This window comes from Platalea leucorodia (genome assembly GCF_965183815.1).
Source record: "Platalea leucorodia genome assembly, chromosome: 17".
In the NCBI taxonomy this organism is placed as follows: Eukaryota; Metazoa; Chordata; class Aves; order Pelecaniformes; family Threskiornithidae; genus Platalea; species Platalea leucorodia.
In genome coordinates, this window is record NC_138839.1 from 675,369 (window position 1) to 695,689 (window position 20,321).

Genomic DNA, 20,321 nt, shown 5'->3' on the forward strand with positions numbered 1-20,321 from the left:
TTTGGAGGTTTTCTCCCCATGTTTGCAAACTTTGTGGTTTGAAGAGCAGCTGGACACCCCGAGCTGGCGGGCCCGCTTTGTCCAGAGCCGCAGAACCAAGCGGACACGTACACTTGCGCCCTTTTATTTTACTTCTAACACACGAGAGGGAGAGCGCAAACACAATTATTTTTTCAGACGAACAAAGTTGCCCTAAGGCAGGCTTTTGATATGCTGCAGGCACTGTGTGCCCGGGCTGCGTTTTCCTGCCTGCGCTCGTGGCACAAGGCAAGAGGAGCCAGACGCCGACTGGGGAACGGCTTTTGCGCAGTGAGCGCCAAGCGGCTCTGCGCGCTCGCTCGGCCTCGGGCTCTACGGTGCAAGCTCTTTTCGGGCAGTGCTCTCGGCCCCGCTTTCCTGCTGTCCCCTGCAGCAGTCTTTGCTTTTCGGGGAGGGGTCTCCAGAGGTGCCACTGGGCGCGCAGCCCTCCCTGGGGCTGGCCAGAGCCCCCTCCTTGCTGCCAGGCGAGGCGTCCCTGGGGAAGGGAAGGCACGGCACCTCAGCAGGATCAGCAGCCGGGAAAGGGCACAGGGGGAATTCGGCACCCGGGCGCTTGCCGTCGCCTACCTCGGTGCCGCTTCGCTGTCGTCACAGATCTTGAGCAGCATCTGCGCCTGTTCCTCCTTGGGGTCCCGGGGCTCCTGCAGCCTGCGGCGGGAGGGGCGTGAGCCACGGCTGGGTCCGCCCCGGCCCCGAAAGCTCCCCTGCGCCCCTCACCTGGGCTCCAGCCGCTCCTTCACCTTGGCGATGGAGCGGACGTAGGGCGCGATCTGCTTGGTGATGGTGGTCAGGCAGCTGTTCTCCTGCCGCAGCTGCAGCAGGTCGTGGAGCTGGGCTGGGGGGTGAGAGGAGCGGGCTGTGGCCTCGGCTGCCCTCCCAGCGCGGGCCCGGGGAGTTCGGGGCCAGGGGAGCGGGGTCGCCAGTACCTTCGTAGATCTCCTGCTCGTTTGCCACCCGCTGGTATGTCTCCTCCCAGACCTGGAAGGGGGAGAGGGAGCCGGGCAGCGTGCCGCAGTATGGCACGGAGGGACCCTGCTCCACCAGGACGTGCCGGCCGTACCTCCTCGAAGACGCTGCGCATCATCTCCACGGCGGAGTAGTGAGCCGCGATCTGCACGTCCATCTGCAGGGACTTCTGCAGGATCTCGCTCATGATCTCCGTCTTGATGAGCGAGTGGTGCTTGGTGAGGTCGCGGTGCAGCTCCTGCACCTGGTCCTTCAGGCCCTGGATCTCCGTCTGCAGCATCTGCGGGGCGGGGGGCAACCGCCTGTGAGCAGCACCCTCCCGTCCCGCCCCGCCCCGTCCCGCCCCGCGCTCCCTACCCGGTAGGTGTTCTCGTAGTTGCGGCAGTGCTCAGCGAAGGGGGTCTCGCGCCCCTCGGCCAGCAGGACCTTGGTGCTGATGTACCGGTGCATCGTCGGCTTCCGCACCATGGGGCCAGTGGACATTTTATCGCCAGCGGCGGGGCAGCCGGGCACCATGAGAGTCTTGGAGCATTGGCCGCCGGGGAGCCTGCACGGAGAGGGCGACAGCGGCGCGCTGCAGGCGAGCGGCGGCGGGGGCGAGGTGCCAGGGGCCCCGCCACCGGCTCAGCCCCACCGCCCCTCGCCCCTGGGTGCCTGGGGACGCGCCAGCCCCACGCGTCCCTTCCCTCGCCCGAGCACGGGGTCGGTCGGAGGCGCCTTACGCTGCCCCGAAAGGTTTCCGTGGGCTGCTCTCCCGATGCCCATGGCTTCGGGACTGGCTGCAGCAGGGAGAAGGCAGGAGCTGAGCTTGGCATGCTCTGGTTTCTAAAGGGAAGGATCTCCTGGCCCCTTGGCAGGTGCTGCTGCCCCTCTGTCTCCCCCCATCCTGCAGCCTCCCCGCTGCCCACCGCCCTGGCTTTGCCGCCCCACCGCCGTCGGTCCTACCGTGCAGCGCCGCGCTCCCCCTGCCCGTGCTGGGGCCAGCAGCCCCCGGGAGCTCAGCCGCCCCGCAGCGCTGAGCCCAGCTGGGGGCGAGGAGCGGTCCCCATGGGGCGGCAGTGCCTGTTTGTCCTCTCCGGCCGGGAGCGCCTGGCAGGGCTGGCGCTGCCGTGACATCAATGGGCCTAAATATATCCCGGGCGAGGAACGGCTGGGCACTTCCCTGAAATTCTGATAAAAATAGTGGCGGGCGAAGAGGCTGCGGGCGAGCAGGAGCTGGCCCCAGCGCAGCACCCGTGGCAGCAGGGGCAGAACCCTCCGGGGAGCGCGGTGGGGGGCCGGGCTGGGGAGCAGGGTGCAGGCTCACCCGGGCACGCTGCTGCCAGCCCTGCTGCCCGCCTGCCCGCCCCGCTTCCCAGAAGTGTCACTTGAAGCCCCCGCGCCTGTCCTTTGTCAGCACAGCTGTGCTCCACGCTGTCCCCACGCCACCGCTGAGGTGACAGGCTCAAGGGCAGCAGTGGGGGCAAGCTTGGCACGACGGGGAGGCCGGCGGGATGCCTGGGGGATGCATGGCACGCGTGGCAGGATGCGCCCCGGCCCCGGCTGCCATCCCAGCACCTCACATGTTTGTGCCGGCGATGCCAGGACCGATGCCACCGGCGCTGCCCACCACGGAGCGGCGGGGGCTGAGCATCAGCAGGGGCTCCAGGCAGCGAGCAAACTCTGCCCGGTACTCGCTGTTGATCTGGGGGGCAAGACGGGGGTGAGCATGTCTGGGGCCAGGGCAGAGCCAGCAGCTGGGGCTGCCCGTGGGGTGCTGCGGGCAGCAGCTCAGCCATGGGCAGGCGGCAGGGCTCTACCTTGCTGGTCTGGGCCGGCCGCAGGCGGTGCGGCAGCTTGACAATCCTCTGCAGCCTCTCCATCAGTTGCTGAAAGGCAGCAGCAAGGTGCAGTGAGGGGTGTTCGGCACCTTGCCCGTGAGCCGGGCACTGCTGCAGGGTGCACCAGACACCCCACGGCACCGCGGTGGGATGCTCCAGCCACCCCGTGGCACCGCGGCAGGATGCACCGGCCGCCCCGCGGTGCTGGCACCACTCACGTAGCCCAGGTCCAGGAACTCGGCTTTGTTGGCGGAGCTCAGGAAGGCCGAGCAGGTCACCAGGTGGACCTGTGCGCAGAGGGGTGTCACCACCGGCGCCCCTCGGGGCTGCAGCAGCCCGGGCCCTGCCTGGCTCCTGGGGCCAGGGTATCCCGGCCCAGGGTCCTACCTGCAGGGTGGGCAGCAGCGAGGCGAGGTGGGCGAGCTGCTCCTTGAATGCCTTCTCCTTCTCCTCGTGCTGGCTGCAGCAGAGCGGGCAAGGCACAGCCTTTGTGGGGCACTGGGGAGGCTTCTGGCCCCAGGGCTCCCCAACACACCCCAGGACGGGGGGACACCCCCAGGAGAGGGCTCAGCCCATGGCCCCTCACCTCTGCACGGCTTTCAGGAGCGTCTTCTTCCTCTCGGAGAGCTGCTCCTGCAAACGGCACGGCCGCCTTGTGTCCTGTGGCTGCTATGTGTCCCATGGCCACCCTGTGTCCCACGGCCACCCTGGTCCCCTCCTGCTGCCCCGGCTCTGCCGTGCCCATGCGTCGGGCACCCATGGGCGCAGGGCAAAACGTGCGGGCGGTTGCCACGCACCTGCATGCGGCCGAAGAGGGAGTTGATGGCTGCCTCCTCCTCACTGGCACTGTTCCGCACCTCCTCTATCATGGCCTTGAGAAGGACGATGGCCTCGCGTGTGGAGGTCTGCAGCTCCTTCACGGCCTGCCCAGGGGTGGTGGAGCAGCTGTGGCACTGCGGGCAGCACCACACCCCCATGTCCCCCCGAGACCCTCTGGCTCCTGCCCACCATCACCGCCTGGTCCAGCCGCTGGCAGCCCTGCATGTACGCCGTCTCGATGTCGATGCAGTGTGCCCGGCTCTCCCTGTGGGCACAGGCATCAGGGCACGGGATGGGCCGGGGCGTGGGGCAGGCACAGGGCCGGGGCTGCTCACCCCTGCATGTCCCTGAAGCAGTTGATGCAGAGCATGGACTTCTTCTCAGTGGAGAACATGATGTAGGGCTCCTCGTGCAGCGCTGCAAGGGATGGGGATGTCGGGCAGCCTGGCATGGCATGGTGCAGCACAACACGGTGCAGCACAGTGCAGTCTGGCATGGCACGGTGCAGCATGGCACGGTGCAGCATGGCATGGTGCAGCATGGCACATCATGTTGTGGCACGGCACAGCATGGTGCAGAATGGCACATCATGTTGTGGCACAGCATGGCATGGTGCAGCACAGCATGGTGCAGCATGGCACGGCATGGTGCAGCATGGCACATCATGTTTTGGCATGGCATGGCATCGCGCAGTGCAGCCTGGCATGGCATGGCATAGTACAGCACGGCATGGCACTCACGGCACTTCTTGTGGATGTCCTTGGTGCGCTTGGAGAGGGAGACGATCTCGTGGCGGGCGAACATCTTGGCGCGGTGGGTCTCCTCGCGGCACGGGGCGCAGAGGGGCTGCCCGCAGGTGTTGCAGAAGTACATGGTGTCCAGCTCCTGCGTGGGCGGGGGGGTGGCTGGTGGTGGGCATGGCCCCGGCGGGGGTCCCCGTCTGCCCTGCCTGCCCGCCCCGCTGCCCTCACCGCCTTGGCGCAGCGCCGGTCGCAGTTGGCGCACTGCACGTCCTCCTCGCCATCGGCTGAGCTGTCCACCAGGAACTGCAGGAGCCGGTCCACGGGGGGCAGCCCCGTGCCCCCCCTCACCACCGAGAGGTGCCTGCGGGGATGGAGATGGGACGGGGACGTGGACAGGGATGGGGACGGCGATGGGGATGGGGACACCTGCCCAGGGCAGGCGGAGGCAGCTTTGGGCACACCGGGAGCAGGGTCGCGAGAGGCTGCCGGCAGTGTGCCCTGGTCCCGGCGCCCCCCGGGCAGGGTCCATCCCTTACCCGCAGAGGGGGCAGCGCAGGCGGCCGTCGCTGGCGCGGCCCCGCAGGCAGCTGGCACAGAAGTTGTGGTAGCAGTCGAGCAGGCAGGGGTGCTGGTAGGGCTCGTGGCAGAGCAGGCAGACCAGCGGGTGGCAGTTGGCCTTCTCCAGCTCTGAGCAGCTCCCCAGCGGGGAAAAGATGCCGCCGGCCATCTGCGGGGCGGAGAGCGGCCCCCCACGCCCCGCGTCACCCCCTGTGCCCAGGGGGCCCCGCGCAGCACCGCTTTGCGTGAGCACTGTGGCTGCTGCGGGAAGGACGAGTCCTGTCCCCCGGGCCTGCGAGCTGCCGCCTATTTTTAGGTTATGAGCAGCGCGGCACGAGGCTGCCCCAAACGCGCCCCTTCCCCCTGGCGCCGCGGGCGGGGGGCAGCGGGGCCGGGTGGGAAGCCCTGCAGTGCGGGGACTCCCAGGGCAGGAGCATCCCCCGGGACGGGGCGTCCCCTGCAGCAGAGTGTCCCCAGCACAGGGGCGGGGGATGCCCAGGGCCGGGTGTCCCCCAGGAGGGAGCATCCCCTGCAACGGGGTGTCCCCTGCCCTGGGATGTCCCCTATGGTGGTGGCCCGGCAGCGAGCTGCCCCACACGCTGGGGAGCCCCTGTCCCCGGCACAGCGGAGCACCGTGGCCGGGTGAAGGCTTTACCTCTGCCCGTCCGTAAGCCGGGGCATCGGCCGAGCCGCGCCGCGCCGCTGCTCCCTGTGCGCTGGCTGGAATGAGGGCGATGCCGAGGCGGCCGGGCCTGGCCGCCCCCGTGACGCGGGGCCCCTGGCACTGCCGGGCGGCCGCCACGCCACGGCCCAAAAATAGCCCCGCGGGGACGAGGGCAGGGATGGCCCTCGGGGCGCGGGGCCCTGGGGGGCACCCGGGCTGCGGGGTGCGGGCGGCCGTGCGGGCTGGTGGTGGCCCCGGGGTGGGGGCGCACCCGGGGGTGCGGGGGCTGCCGTGGTTCAACCCCAGCCGGCAACTGAGCCCCAGGCAGCCGCTCCCTCACTCCCCGCTGGGATGGGGAGAGAATCAGAAGCGTAAAAGCGAGAACACTCGTGGGCTGAGATAAAGACAGTTTAATAGGGAAAGCAGAAGCCCCGCACACAAACAAACCAAGGAATCCATTCCTCCTTCCCATGGGCAGGCAGGTGCTCAGCCACCCCCAGGACAGCAGGGCTCATCCTGCGTAACGGGGACTTGGGAAGACCAACGCCATCGCTCCGAACGTGTCCCCTTCCTTCTTCTTCCCCCAGTACTGGGCACGACGCCACAGGGTACGGAGGGGCCCTCGGCCGGTCTGGGTCAGCCCCCCCGGCTGCGCCCCCCCCAGCCCCCCTGCACGGGCAGAGCAGGGGAAGCTGAAAAGCCCATGACCAGTGTGAGCCCGTGACCAGTGTGAGCCCGTGGCCAGCGTGAGCCCGTGGCCACTGCGAGCCCGTGGCCAGCGTGAGCCCGTGGCCACTGTGAGCCCGTGACCAGTGTGAGCCTGTGACCACTGTGAGCCCGTGACCACTGTGAGCCCGTGACCAGCGTGAGCCCGTGACCACTGTGAGCCCGTGACCAGCGTGAGCCCCGCTCAGCACCAACCAACCCACCGGTGTGTTACCAACATTGTTCTCATCCCAAACCCAAACCGCAGCACTGTGCCCGCTACCGGGAGGAAAATTAACTCTGTCCCAGCTGAAACCGGGGCAGTATCCACCCCTTGTTCCGTACCCCTCACCCCACGCCCGGGTCCCCCGTTATCCAGTACCTCCTCGTCAGCCCCCGCCCCTCCCCACCCTCGGCACAAGGCACAGGGGTCGTTCCCTCGTCGACGGACCGCGCCCGCCAACGTCGGCAAAACGTCCATGAACGCCCACAAACGTCCCCGAAGCGCCCGCTGGTCCCTTTCGCCTTGGGGCTCCGGCCGCGACGGCGGGGGCTCGGGGGGGAGCGGGGCTGCGGCTGCTGCGCCTGCCCTGCTCCCGTGGGGCCTCCCCTCCGCTCCCCTCCCTTGGCCCGGTGCTGCCGCCGCGGCGGCCCCGTAACCGCGCTCGGAGCCCGGTCGCGGCGGCGTAAAGGGGCTCCCACCGCAGCCGCCACCCCTGGCCCCGCCGGGCCACGGTGCCGGGTTTAACGCTGCAGCGCGAAAGGTGACGTGCAGCCCCCCGGGCCCCGGTGCCCCCGTTCCCCCAGTCCCCCCGGTTCCCCCAGTGCCCCGGTCCCCTGTCCCCCTGGTTCCCCCATCCCCCCGGTCCCCCCGGTCCCCCTTCCCCCTGTTCCCCCCATTCCCCCGTTCCCCTGTTCCCCCGTTCCCCCCATTCCCCCGTTCCCCCCGGTCCCCGGTTCCCCCGGTCCCCGGTTTCCCGGTTCCCCGGTTCCCCCGTTCCCCCGGTGCCGCGCCCGGCCCCGCCCCCTTCACACGGCCACGCCTCCCTCGAAGCCCCGCCCACAGACCAGCGCCCCGCCCAGCCAGGCAGCACTAGACTGTCGCGGGGCAGATCAGCGGCGTGCGTGGGGAGGGGCCGGAAGCCGTCGACTCTCTCGGCGGTCGGCTAGGGCGGCCTGCGCGCGGCGCGCGGCGCGCGGCGGCCTGCGCGCGGCCCGGCGGCGGCGTGGGCGCAGGCGGCGCGGCGTGGGGCGCATGCGCAGTGGCCGCCCGCCGGTGCTTCCGCGCACGCGCGCGGCGCGGCCCTCCCTTTTTGCCCCTTCGCTGGAGCCGCCATGGCGCCTGTGGTGAGTCCCCGCCGGCGGCGGGCGGCCTGGCCGGGCCGGGCCCCCCCGCACCGGGCCTCCGCCACCCCCGGCCCCGTCCGCCCCGCCCCGTTCCCCTCCGCCGCGTTCCTCTCCGCCGCGGCCCGGCCCGGCCCGGCCCGGGCGTGGGCCTGGGCCTGGGCTCGGGCCTCCTCCGGGCCCAGCCCGCCAAGCGCCGGGCGTGCGGCTTGGGGCGGTGGGCGGCCGTGGGGGGCCCTCCGCTCTCCCCGCTGCCCCCGGCCCGGGCCCCTTTCCTCGCCCGCAGCCCGGCCCCTTTCGCTCCAGCCCGGAGCTCGGTCTGGCCCCCTCCCTCCTCCCCGCTGCCCCCGGGCCCGGTGCCTGCAGCCGGGCCCTCACGGCTCTCTCTTTCCCCCCCTGCAGAAGAAGCCCGCAGCGAAAGGTGGCAAAAAAAAGAAGCAGGTGTTGAAGTTCACCCTGGACTGCACCCACCCCGTGGAGGATGGCATCATGGACGCCGCCAACTTTGTGAGTGCGGGGCCTCCCCGCCGCCCTGCCGGGCCTTGCCGGGGGCTGCTGGCTCCGCGCCCAGTGGCGTGCTGGTGAGCACGGCCCCAGCAGCTCCCGCTACCCCGGCAGCCCCCGCCGCCCCAGCTCTCTGACTCTGCCCCTCACCACGGCCCAGCGTAAAAGTCTGCAGCGCTGGGAATTGCCCCGCAGGCAAAGGATGCCTGGGTGGTGCTGGAGGCTATGAGATGTTTGTTCTTTTTAAACGCTTTGTAGTTAAAGCACGAGCATCTTCCCTGCCTGTCGAGCAGTATTACTGTTCATCCCTCCTGGGGTGAGTTTTCTGTTGTGCTGTGAGGAAAGGCGAGGGCAGAGCACACTGCGTTTCAGCGCTGTCTCGTGAACCTATTCTCATTCAAACTACGCTTGAGTATCCTTTGGAAGCGCAGGGCTGTGGCGTCCTCGGAGGACCCTGACCCAGCCATCACTTCGCTGGCTGTCCCCTTGGAAGGCGGGAAATGTGTCCCTGCCTCTCTAATCCGGCGCATTCAGACCCGAGAACCTCACTTATGCGCGGGTCTGAATGGGCCGGTTGGGTTGGTTGTGGAGGGTGCTGGCAGGCTCGGAGCCTCCCGGCCTGCAGGAAGGCGGCTTTCCTCTGCTGCCCCTGGGCACAAAAGCGCTTTTGTCTCTTCCCCAGCTCTAACAAGAAGCTGAAGCGCTGGGTGCAGGCCAGCTGGGGAGGCCTTGTCCAGCAGGAGTTGGCGGCCCTGGCTAAGCGGTGGCGTTCCTCTCTTGCAGGAGCAGTTCCTGCAGGAAAGGATCAAGGTGAACGGCAAAGCGGGAAACCTGGGCGGGGGCGTGGTGACCATCGAGAGGAGCAAGAGCAAGATCACGGTCACATCGGAGGTCCCGTTCTCGAAGAGGTGAGGTGGCGGGGCAGCCCGGCGGCTCCGGTCACCGTCATGAGGCTGCTGCCGGTGCCTGGAGCCATGGTTGGTTGCTGCCGGCAGCAGCTGGCCCTCAGCAGGGCATCGCTGGTGTTCAGACGGGAGCCAGGCTGGCAGGAGGGCCTGGTAGTGCAGAGATGTCTTGGTGCAGGAGTCGTGCCAAGACTCGGTTAAATGCCATGTGATGGTCGGTGCGGTGGCTGCCTGTTCCCGAATGATCTTTGAGAGAGATACGTGCTGATATTCCTGCTGGGAAGGCTGATGGGGTGGGCGGCCGGGGAGGACGCGCAGCGAAAGGGTGCCGAGTGCAGGGTTTGGGGGTTGATCCGCAGCCCAGCTCCCCACTGCTCGTCCTGCCAGGCGCCTGCCTGCTGCGGCCTCCTCGGGGCTGCCTGTCCTTTGGCTCACTGCGGTAAACGTGGTTTTTGCTGCAGCAGATACGGCATGGTGAGGTCTGAAAAAGGTGGGGAGAGGAAAACTGTCTGTGGCGGCAGGGCAGTGCCCTGCTCTGTAAGCGCCCGCGTTTCAGCTGATGCAGTGTCTCTGTGTCGGTGTGGCACCTGGCGCGTCCCCGCAGCGGCTGCGGGAGCCGGCAGCAGTTAGCCGCCATCCCAGCAGAGACTCGCTGCCGTGTGTTGAACCGGTGGCGTGGGAATACGGCGTGCGTTCGCAGCCTCGGAGGGCGAGGGGAGGGAAGCCATTTCCCAGGCTCCGCGTCCCCGGGCTGCCGGCGCTGTTCCCCCGGCGGTGGTGTTTCCCGGCAGAAGCTCTGCCGGGCCGTGCCTGGTGGGACGCACTGCTCCCGGCGGAGGTGGGAGCCCACAGGAACGGGGGTTGGCACTGGCGTGGGGGCTTGCGGGGGCCGGAGCGGCCGGATGGGGGGCGCGGAGCCTCTTCCAAGCCAGGCTTCTCCCCGCAGGTACCTGAAGTACCTGACCAAGAAGTACCTGAAGAAGAACAACCTGCGCGACTGGCTGCGCGTGGTGGCCAACAGCAAGGAGAGCTACGAGCTGCGCTACTTCCAGATCAACCAGGACGAGGAGGAGGAGGAGGAGGAGGATTGAGCCGGCCCCCCGCCCGGCCGCCATTTTGTACAGTTTTGCTTTGCTGGAATAAACGGCGGGGAGAGTTGTTGATACCCCGCGCTCCGCTGGCGGCGGGCGGGCCCCGGGGGGCGGATTTGGGGGGGTTTGGGGCTTTTCGGGGAGCGGCGGGCCCGGGGGCGTGGCCGGGGCCGGGAGGGGCGTGGCCGGGGCCGGGAGGGGCGTGGCCGGGGCCGGGAGGGGCGTGGCTGGGGGCGCGGCGCGCGAGGGACGCCCGCGTCACGGGGTGGGCGTGGCGCGGCGGCCGCCATCTTGGCGCGGAGCGGCAGCGCCCGCCGCTCGGTCCCGGCCCGGGCCGCTGCCGCTGCCGCCGCCCGGCATGCGGGGGCCGGCGGCCGGCCGGGAGCTGCTGGAGGACGCGGAGAACGAGGAGGACGTCTCGGGTAGGCGGGCGGGGGGAGCGGGCGGGGGGCGCGGCGGCGGGGTGTCCCCCGAGGCGCGGCTCCTCCGGCTCAGCCCCGTTGTCCCTGCGCCCCGCGGGCGGGCGGCGGTGCCTTCGCGGCCGCCCGGGCCGGGAGGGCGTGCCGGGGCTGGCGGCTCTCCGGGGCTCGGGGCCGGTCCCCGGGCCGTGCCGGGCCCTCCCGCCCCAGGGGCTGCCCCAGGGGCCGCCCCAGGGCGGCTCCGGCTCGGGCTGGAGCATCGGGCCGCGCTCCCGGGCCGGGCACCCCGGCGCTGCCGCGGTTTCCTCTCGGTCCTTCCCCCGGTGCCGGCCCCTCGCCTGGCCGAGGGGCTCTCCCGAACCCGCTCCTGCAGCGGGGCCGGGGCGGGCTCCCGGCACTGCCCGCTCCCGCCCGTCCCAGGGACTCGGTGGAGCTCCGGTGCCCGCCTTGCCGGAGCCTCCACCGGCACGGCTTGCAGTCAAACGAGAGATGTCCCAGCGGCTCTGGAGTGTCGTTACTGTATAAGCTCAAAAATTAAAAATAAAAATGCTGACGTAGGCCTTAAAAGAATGCGAAGGCTGGACAGGGTGCTGGGGCTCGCTGGCAAGTGCCGGGCTTGGGGAGGTAACGCTGCCGGGAAGGCGAGGGCCTGTGTTGGGATCGGTGCCTCTGCCCGGGGCCAGGGTCCCTGCGCTGGCGTGCGCAGCCTGGCTGGGTGCCCGCGGCGCTGCCCGAGCGCGGAGCCACAGCAGAACAACCTCCCGTGAGCCGTGGCACCTGTCTTCCACGTGAGGCCTTCCTCATCCTCATTTGCCTTCCGTTGAATCCGTTTTAATGGGCTCAACTTGGAGTTCTGAAAGGTAAAAGCCTGGTGCTCCCTAACTACCCGCGGACCCAGATCAGTAAGAGCAGGCAGCGCTCGGGGACGCGCCCGTGTCCCTGTCTCTCGAGAGCGAAACACAGACTGCCAAAACCTCGGGTGTTCGTGGGCGAGCGGCAGCGAGGAGCTGGGCAGGAGAAGTGCCGGGGCAGGCGCCTCTGGGCAGGGCCCTGCCGGGGCTCCCTCGAGGGGCCGCAGCGGATCAGCTGCCTGTGCGAGGGCCTCTGGGAGAGGCCATGGAGCGCCGTCCTCGCAGCCTGATGTTGCCGCTTGGGCGTGCTCCTCTGAGAGGGATAAACGCGAACGCGGTGTCCTGTGTGCCTGTGCGCTCCGGCCGCGTGAGCTGTCCTTTTTGTCCCCAGAAGAAGATGATGGGGTGCTGGAAGGACTGGATGAGTTTTTCGCAGAAGAGCAAGTCGCTGTGCAGAAAAAAAAGAAATCCAAGAAGCTGAAAGATAGCAAGGCTGCCAAAATCAAGAGGAGGAAGAAGGAGGTAATGCTGCATGTTCTCACGCTGGGCTGGGGGGCTCCTCTCAGCCGTGGCGCAGAGGCAGGCTGCTCGCGGCGCTGAGGGCCGCTGGCAAGCACCTCTCGGGTGTCTGTGCATGGAGAGGCGGGGCGTTATTGGGGTGTTCCCTTGCCGACCCGGTGCTCTCCTGGCCCTGGGAGGTAACCCAGAGCCAGGGCGAGAGCAGTTCTTGTCCAGCTCGGGTGTTCTGGGGCGGGAGTGTGCCCGACGAGCGCTCTCTGGAGAGCAGCTGGGGGGAGAAGCGGCCACTGCGCCTTCCGGCAGCCATGTGGCTGCCCGCCGCCTCGGGAGGGGCTCGGCTGTGGTGCGTGTGTTGGCGTGTGCGATGGTGCCGTCCATCCCTGTTCGTTGAAGCCCTCCTGCCCGTGCTGCAGTGCAGCACCTCCTTGCTGTTGTCTCTGGGGGCAGGCAGCAAATCTTTCTGGCGCGTCCCGTACCGACACGGCACCTGGGGCTCGTATTTCTGAGGAGGGGCATGCAAACCGCCGCGTTGGGGGCGCGACCGGGACAGGGCTTGGAGGTTTCTGCGGACGTTGGTGTCAGCCGCGTTCATCCAGGGCATTCTGCAAGCGAGACAGCGTAGAGGCTTCTAGGATTTGGCACGTGGAAGGGCTGTTGGGCCTTCCGTAGGAAAACAAAGACAAGGCGGTGTGTCCTCGAGGATTGGGCCTTACTGTTGGGGTCTGCTGGCTGGTCGGGAAGGCTGGCCGGTGCTGCCTGCGCTCTGCCAGGGCACCCGGCTCAGACACAGCGTGGTCCCGGAGCTGTGCTCGCTGCCGCGTTGGCCCACGCAGGCTCTGCCTCTCACTCTCCCATCCCTGGGCGGCGGTGGACGCGAGGACAGGAGCAGACATCTTGTGCGCCAGCCCTTTCGCTGGCTAAATGCAAATGGGCTGCTGGGAAGGAAGGGCGAACGGCGGGGGAGCCTCAGCCCTTCCTTCCCCAGTGACGCTGCGGCTGGGGAGAAGTCACTCACCTGGCAGAGCGAGACGCATCCCCACCCCTTCCCTTGCCGAACCAGGGCTGAACGATGCTGATCTGCTCCAGCCGCTCCCCATGGGATTTGTAAAAACAGATTGGCTGGACGAGGCAGCACGTTGGGGTGCTGTTGCTCCTGGTGGGAGCATGGGGAGCTGCTGATTTAAAGCAAGCCGTTTCCATCCTGCACTGCGTTACCTGCCAGCCTTTTGCAGAAGCGGTGGCCCTGAGGAAGCTTTTTTTCCCTTGTGGCCATGGTGATGTTCTTGTCTTTCTGCAGACGCCACACAAAGCTGGCTCAGGCCCTCTGCCTCCCTGCGCCGCTTCCATCGTTGGACGCATTTTTTTCCTATGCTGCTTTTTGGCGGGGGGGGGGATATAAAATAAGACCCCGTGGTGTTTTCACCTCTGTTCACTTTCTGTCAGTGCCGGCCTGCCTGAGCCCAGCAGCAGCATGTGCTTGTTTTTTCAATTAATGCTGTGTGTGGGCAGCGTTAACCGGCCTCGGTTCTGCCCGTGGCAGACTGTTCCCTCGTCCGTTGAAGCTGGGGAGAAGCCGGTGCTGCAGCTGTCGGTAAGCACCGAGCGGCACCCGGGCTGCTGTTGGGGTGAGGAGGTAGCAGACGGGGGGGCCTTGAGCGGGGCTTCCTTTTCCTAAATGCCTCCGCCAGAGCTTCTGGGGCGAGCGGACCTTCCCCCTGCGAGAGGAAGGTGGGAGCGGGGTGCCAGCCTGCGACGTGGGGCCGGACTGACGCCCCGTCGTCCCCCGTGGCTTTGTCGTTGGCGTGGGGCAGGAGCGCTGCCAGGCCGCGCTCGTGCGGGAATTCGCCTGCGCCAGCCGCAGTGGAGCTGGTTCGGTTTGCGGCGACGCTGACGGAAGCCCTGGTGCAGGAATCGATGTTGCAAACCCCCAGAAAAATCTGCATAAAATAACCAGGCTGCGGTTCGACGCTCGGCGTATGGAGATGAAGGTCCTTGTCGGAGAAGGGAGCGGAGAGGGGGGATTTCAACCTGTACCGCAGCGGTTACCACGGCAACCAATTATTCCGTGCCAAATTACCGCCGTGCCGAACCCCGCTGGAGGAGAGGCTCGGGTTGTTCTGAACCGGGAAGGACCAGAACTCCGTAATGGCCGCTGGCCTCGGGCGGGGCGACAAACTCCCGTGCTCGGGGCGGCGGCGGGGGGGGGCCGGGGCGGCGGGGCCGGGCGCTGTCCGCGGTGCTGACCGGGCGCTGTCCGCGGTGCTGGGCCGGCGCTGGCCGCCGCGGTGGCCCCGGTAGCCCCGGTACCGAGCCCCCCCCCGCCCTTGGCCGCTCCCCGCGCCGGCCCGGGGCGCTGCCGCCCGGCTCCGAGCGCTCGGGGGGGGCGGAGGGGTGCCCTCACGCACGCGTCCCCTCCCTCGCAGGCGCTCGTGGGACCCGAGCGCTCCGCCCGGCGGCGGCGGCTTCGTTAGGGTGGGGATGGGGCTGCTCTCAGCGTTGTGCGGCGGGTCACGGTCTCTCTCCCAGGCAGAAACCTGGATTCCTGCTGAGCAGGCCCCGCTCCGGCTCTCCCCAGCGCCGTGTGCCTTCTGCCCGAGGGGAGGCAGAACGCGTCCGCCCGCCGCCCAGCAGCGCCCAGGCCTTTCTGAAGCAGCTGGCTCACCCTGCTGCTGAGCTCTGTGTGAAACGGGAGGTTTCCTGTGGCTGCCTGTCTCTGAAAGCGAGGGAACTCAGCCGGGCTCACCTGACGTACTCTGCTCCCCTGCCCCTGTCGAGACTCGCTGTGCATCCACCAGGACTGTGTTGTTCATGCGACGGCTGAAATCCTCCTGTAGTCACGCAGTTCTGCCGCAGCACGTAGTGCCCAGCTGGGCAGAAAAAGAAAACAGAAACGAAGCAAAACCCTAGCACAATATCTGTCCAGTGGGCTAAAAGGTTGCATGTGGCTAAAGGATCTTCTCTTCCTTTCCTTGAGTTTCTTAGCCGTTCACACTGTGCTAGAAAAATGTGACTTTATTTGTGTGAAGCCATAAGCAAACACAGGACAGAACATCATGTTACCTGTGTTATAGCAATTAAAAACATTGCCTAAATGTTGCCTGTCTCAAAATTTAGGATCTTTTGGCAGAGCAGTTAGCTGCCTCCCAGAGGAGTTGCTCTTTGGTTTACTACGCAGCTATTTTTAATGCGTACATTCGCTTACTTGTCTCGCTGTCCTTGGCATTCTGTTTGTACCGCACTCACCAGAGCGGTGCCCGAACGCTGTGGTATTGCGGTGCCTGGGCGCTTTCAGAGGAGCGCGTTACAACATGGAGGCATAGCAGGCGTCCATCTGCACGGCTCCGGCTCAGCACTGCTTCTTTTGCCCCCCTTGGTGAACAAGTCTTGAGGCAAAAGCATAAAGGTTCCATTCCATATACCTTGGCCTGGACAAGCTTTTCCAAAACACAGTTTTATCTGTATCGCATGACCTTCTCCTCTTTTTCCCGGTGGTTCCACGGGGCGGGGGTTGCCTTGTGCGAGCAGATGTGTTTATAGCACTCCTGGAGTGGAGGGAGGGGACGGCTCCATTTACCGGTGGGGGCTGGGGGCATAAGGTTGGCTGGGATCACAGAACTGCCCTGAAGAAACAGGTCCAGATAAAGCAAGGATTTCTTTCTCTCTGTCTCTCCTGTGGTCAGTGCTTCTTGCTGTTCCCGAATCTGATTTTCGGGGTGTTTTCCCCCAGCGTAATGGCAGGGTTATTTGAGGGAGGGCTGACTTCAGCTGGTGACAGCAGTTGCTTCGTGCTGGCTGGGAGGGTTTGCTGGAGGAGAGCGGAGCGGGGGAAGGCCCTGCTCTTTCTCCATTGTTGCTTTCCGTTTTAGGGGAGCAATGATGAAATGTCAGACAACGAAGAGGAGATTGAAGAGAAATCTGAGAGCGAAGGGAGCGACTACTCCCCCAACAAAAAGAAGAAGAAAAAACTGAAGGACAAAAAGGAGAAAAAACCAAAACGGAAAAAGAAGGATGAAGAGGAGGATGACAACGAGGATGGAGGTCTAAAGGTACCAGAGATTCCTTTACCCCGAGCTGGTGCTAGAGCATGAGAGCTCAGGGTGTGACCAGATCCCTGCGAGTTACCTCCTTCAGAGCCGGGCCGTGTTTTCTGGCCATTCACCTTGCGCTCGTGAATAATTTCCATTTGTATAAAGCACGGCAGCGTAAGCAAAGCGTTCCCTGGCGGGCTGGGGATTTAGCCACACGGCGACGTGCGCTCACAAGTCCTCACGGTGCCTTTCGTGGTGATGAAGCCGGTGTGTTTTACCCTGAGGCTGGAGGCCTAGTCCGGTAGCTTGGATCTTCTGACAAATGGCAGCTCCTCAGTCCGAGGCAGCTTGCCTTCTTGGATCGTCTGCCCGCATCCTGCCAGTAACAGATGCATCGCATCTGTCCTCAACGCGAGGGCAGAGAGTGGCAGAGCGGCTCGTGCTTAGAGAAGCTGGCCTAGGGGTTTCATGAGATGCTTGTCCTGGGTTTGGCGAGGAAGAGATTGCAGGTGAACAATTGGGAGAGGAAAGGTGGTATTTCCCTGTTGTTTATCTTGCGCGCAGAGAGAAATTGAGTTTCTTGGAGATGTGAAACCTGCCGAGGCTTTGCATCGTATTATGTGGTATGGGGAGCATTTGGATGGTGCCACGTTAATTTGCTCCTTGGAAGCGAGTGAAGCGTTAGTTCATTAAGCACTTGTGCATGCTCTTTTTTTTATATCACAGAAACAAATCCCTGCGTGTCGCTGACTCAGGAGAGTGTTTGATACGGAAGACACGACGGACCCAGCCTTGTGCTGCTCGTCTGCAGAGCTGTGGTCATTTAGGTTAATGATGTCTCTCTGTAAATCTGCAGGAGCCCAAGAGCTCAGCCCAGCTGATGGAAGAATGGGGCCTTGATGACGTAGATTACATTTTCTCAGAAGAAGATTATCATACTCTGACTAATTACAAAGCTTTCAGCCAGTTTCTCAGGTAGGAAACTGTAGGTCTGGACGGGGCCTTGGGTAGTGGCTGATTTGGGCGTTGCTCAGTCAAGTGGGTGAAGTTGTGAAGTAAATTCTGCACTGCGAGCTCCTTGTTGCTCCTCCCTGCCTGACTCGGTTCTCAGGACTCCGTCTTAATTGCAGGTTTGACTGGGAAACAGCTGGAGTGTTTCTCTCTCCTCTCCCTCTTTCCAAACCCCCATTTTTTGTGTATGCTTATTTGAAAAGTTTCATGAGAAAAATTGAGTAATGTTACTGAATTTTTGCTTGTACTGCGAGCCTTTCAAAACACAACAGGCATTTCAGGGAAAGGCGGTCTCTGAGGAGGTTTAAGTGTGCTCCTTTATGTGTATTTACTTGTTTAAGAAAGCTCTGGTTTCTGCTGCCTTTCCAGTGAGCTGCTACCGGTGGGCCACAGCAGCCTGCTGCTGTGAGGCACGTGCCACCGGTGCATTTCTTAGGCTGAAGTACTGGCACACGACGAGCAGGAGCAGACGCACAGCGAAGCGTTTCTGTTAACGTGTGGTTTTCTCTCTCCCCGGCCCTGCAGGCCTCTGATCGCCAAGAAGAACCCTAAGATCCCCATGTCCAAGATGATGACCGTGCTCGGTGCCAAGTGGCGAGAGTTCAGTGCCAACAACCCGTTCAAGGGCAGCTCAGCAGCAGCGGCGGCAGCAGCCGTTGCTGCGGCCGTGGAGACTGTCACCGTTGCCCCGCCGCTCGCCACCAGCCCCCAGCAGTCTGCCTTGCCCGCTGTCATCAGGAAGGCCAAGACCAAGGAGGGCAAGGGTAGGTGCCAACCACGGCGGGCTGAGCGGAGGGGCTGCTCTCACCGGCGGCTTGCGGCCCGCCTGCCGGGCCCGCAGAGCTAGCCAGCCACATCTGAAGGCTGGCAAAGGTGGGAACGCTTCTCCAGGCAGGAGACATGCTTCAACAAACTGGGCAAGTGAAGGTAGCGCCAGAGGTGTGTCTGCAGCTCCCGTTTCCCTCGCAGAAGTCCTAGAGGGGGCTGTGGTTTGTGAACCGTGGCAGATCACCCTGGCAGCCTCTGGACCTTCTGGACTTTTGGCAGTTTGTGGCAGTGAATGCTTACCTTCATTCTTTTATCTTAAATAAGTGATTGGGCCATGTATTTCTGTGCCATCTTCTATCATGGGGGATTCTGCAGGGTTGTAAAGCCCTCCAGAAACCAGCACAATCCTCAGAGTCTGGTGTCCAAGCTGAAGAGGATTTGTAGGTTAGCAAGGCAGGTATGGTCTGGCCAGATGAACGTGCGCTGTTTGGCAGTCGAGCCAGGTGCTTTGTCTCTGAGATGGCAAGGAGTTTAGTGATGAAAGGCACGGGCAGTAAGGCTGCAGCTCTTTTTCAGAATAAAGGATTTCTTCTCCTGGCAGTTGGGTGAAAGGCGTCTGTCTTCAAAGCCCAGTTGCAAGGAGTGAGCCAACCATATGAATCTGAAGTAGCTCCTCTGGAAATAGTCTGATTTGTACTGAAAGGGTCTCCTGCTGTCAGCATTTCCCTGTTTCCGACGGCAGGTTGGTGCTGCTTTCCCCACGCTTGGAAAGGGCTGTGAGAATCGCTGCAGAAGCTGGGCAGTAGTGGGAAAGGGAGGGATCTCCCTTTGTTAGCGCCGTGTTCCTCCTCGGGAAGGTTGCTGTTCCACTTGTGCAGTTGTCAGTTCCTGATGCCTCGAGAGGTTTTGAGCAAGCGGCTCAGAGCTGGCAGCTGACCAAGAGCGCAGCTTGCAGCAGCCTTCCTGTGCAGTGGGCTCAGTGCAGCGTTCGTGCCTCTCCGTGGCTGTCTCTTTTCTCCCTGCCTTGCAGACCCCGAAGTCCCGATTTGGTATTCGCAGCCCTGTGGTCTGTGGGCTGCCGTCCCTCTCCTGGATCCCAGGGCAGACCCTTTCCTCCCCCGATTCTTGGCAAGTGCTGGGTCTGGGCTTGCAGCCTTTTGCCCCAAAGGCCGTGCTCTGTGGATGGTTCTAGCCGCTGCCCTGCTCCCCGTGGCCCCCAGTGCTCTCATCAATCGTGGGGTTGCGGTGGGGGTGATTTGGGGGACAGCTGTTTGCAGAGTACCAAACAAGTCTTCTGTTTCTCCAGGACCAGGTGTGCGGAAGAAAATCAAGGGCTCCAAAGACGGGAAGAAAAAGGGGAAGGGGAAAAAGATGGCAGGCTTGAAATTCCGATTTGGAGGAATCCCCAGCAAAAGGAAAAAGGGCTCCTCTGTAAGTCTGCATGCCTTTTTCTGCACGGGGCCTTGGGTGCGGGGGCACGGCAGGGAAATGCCCTCCCCTAGCAGCCTCCCTCCTGTAGGGGTGTCCAGCCTCGCTCGTGCCCCTCTGCGAGGCGCCAGTCTCCAGTCAGCACGTTCGTTCATCCCCTTGATAGAGAGCTGTGTCCAGGCTCAGGTCTGTAAAGACGTTGTGCCTGGGCATGATTTCTGCTAAAATCATATAATCACGTTTACTTTCAGTGGTGAGGTTGGTAATGCCATCATTTCCGATTTCATTTGCGAAGGAATTCTTCAGGGCTTGCACTCCAGCTGAACCGTACATCAGAGAGAATTACTGAATGCTTTAATTACGTTAGCATAGCCTGCCTCCTGGCATCTGGGATCCCGCAGCATAGCCCAGGGCTACCAGAGCTTCCCAGTAAGAGCGTGGCAACAGGGTCTACTGCAGTTTGTGTGCCGTGCTCTTGTCAGCACATGAATATAAGGCGCATTTTAAAGAATAGCAGAGCATTTTAAAGAATAAATCTCTGAAGTGTTGAATAGGGGTGGAACTCTTGTAGGTCTTGATAACACTGATCAAAACCCCATTGGTTCACCCTAGTTGGAGCTCACTGACTCCCTAGCTTTAGTTCATGTAACAAGTTGTAAATAACTTTGTGCGTCAGAGGTTGAAGCGAAAGGAACGATCCAAGGCAGCCGCTCGCTGCTGCGTTTTTTCAGTCGCATCACAGAAGATTCATCCCGTCTCCAGGTGCACTCTAGATCTGGGCATTCGCGTGTCGGAAAGTTACAAAGAGCTTGGCCTTGCTCCTGCAGCTGCAGCGCTAAGCACCGACTAATAGCATGCAAATCAGGGATTTGCATGCATAAATCTCCAGAATAAGAATTCAGAGGTGGTGTTATGTTTTGATGCCATTGAATGCTGGCTCTGTTTAACTCCTTTATGTCATAAGGAAGGTCAAGCGTGAACGCCTGTGTGCACGCACACAAACAGGCTGACACAAGCTGAAACGGGTGTCGAGAGAGAGAGGGAGCAAAGCTCTGCCAGGCAGTGGAGAAGGGGGCCCCTGACTGCCCAGGAGTGGGAGCAGGGGGTCGTCCTGCCGTGTGTCTCTGTTTCGGGTGTCT

At 64.2% G+C, this 20,321-nt stretch overlaps 3 protein-coding genes across 3 annotated transcripts in view; 2 read left to right on the forward strand and 1 right to left on the reverse strand.

Moving 5' to 3' along the window:
• Positions 1–108: 108 nt before the first annotated feature.
• On the reverse strand, positions 109–5,114 carry RNF207 (ring finger protein 207; the record flags this gene model as incomplete). The annotated part of the gene is made up of 17 exons (XM_082329238.1): positions 109–514; positions 607–687; positions 757–874; positions 966–1,017; positions 1,100–1,285; positions 1,363–1,552; positions 2,568–2,689; positions 2,805–2,873; positions 3,044–3,112; positions 3,213–3,285; positions 3,412–3,458; positions 3,623–3,748; positions 3,834–3,909; positions 3,980–4,061; positions 4,385–4,529; positions 4,616–4,748; positions 4,924–5,114. The coding sequence occupies 17 exons, from the start codon at positions 5,112–5,114 to the stop codon at positions 352–354; spliced, it is 1,923 nt and encodes a 640-aa protein (XP_082185364.1). The 3' UTR covers positions 109–351.
• A 2,454-nt stretch (positions 5,115–7,568) lies between these two features.
• Positions 7,569–10,232, forward strand: RPL22 (ribosomal protein L22). The gene is made up of 4 exons (XM_082329199.1): positions 7,569–7,661; positions 8,061–8,165; positions 8,946–9,070; positions 10,014–10,232. The coding sequence occupies exons 1-4, from the start codon at positions 7,650–7,652 to the stop codon at positions 10,156–10,158; spliced, it is 387 nt and encodes a 128-aa protein (XP_082185325.1). The 5' UTR covers positions 7,569–7,649; the 3' UTR covers positions 10,159–10,232.
• Positions 10,233–10,408: 176 nt separating this feature from the next.
• CHD5 (chromodomain helicase DNA binding protein 5) overlaps positions 10,409–20,321 on the forward strand; it is a 31,569-nt gene continuing 21,656 nt past the window's right edge. The window contains exons 1-6 of the mRNA XM_082328845.1: positions 10,409–10,580; positions 11,820–11,950; positions 15,814–15,993; positions 16,832–16,950; positions 17,512–17,750; positions 19,061–19,185. Coding sequence (XP_082184971.1) covers positions 10,517–10,580; positions 11,820–11,950; positions 15,814–15,993; positions 16,832–16,950; positions 17,512–17,750; positions 19,061–19,185 — 858 coding nt within the window. The 5' untranslated portion in view covers positions 10,409–10,516. The remainder of the gene's footprint in view (positions 10,581–11,819; positions 11,951–15,813; positions 15,994–16,831; positions 16,951–17,511; positions 17,751–19,060; positions 19,186–20,321) is intronic.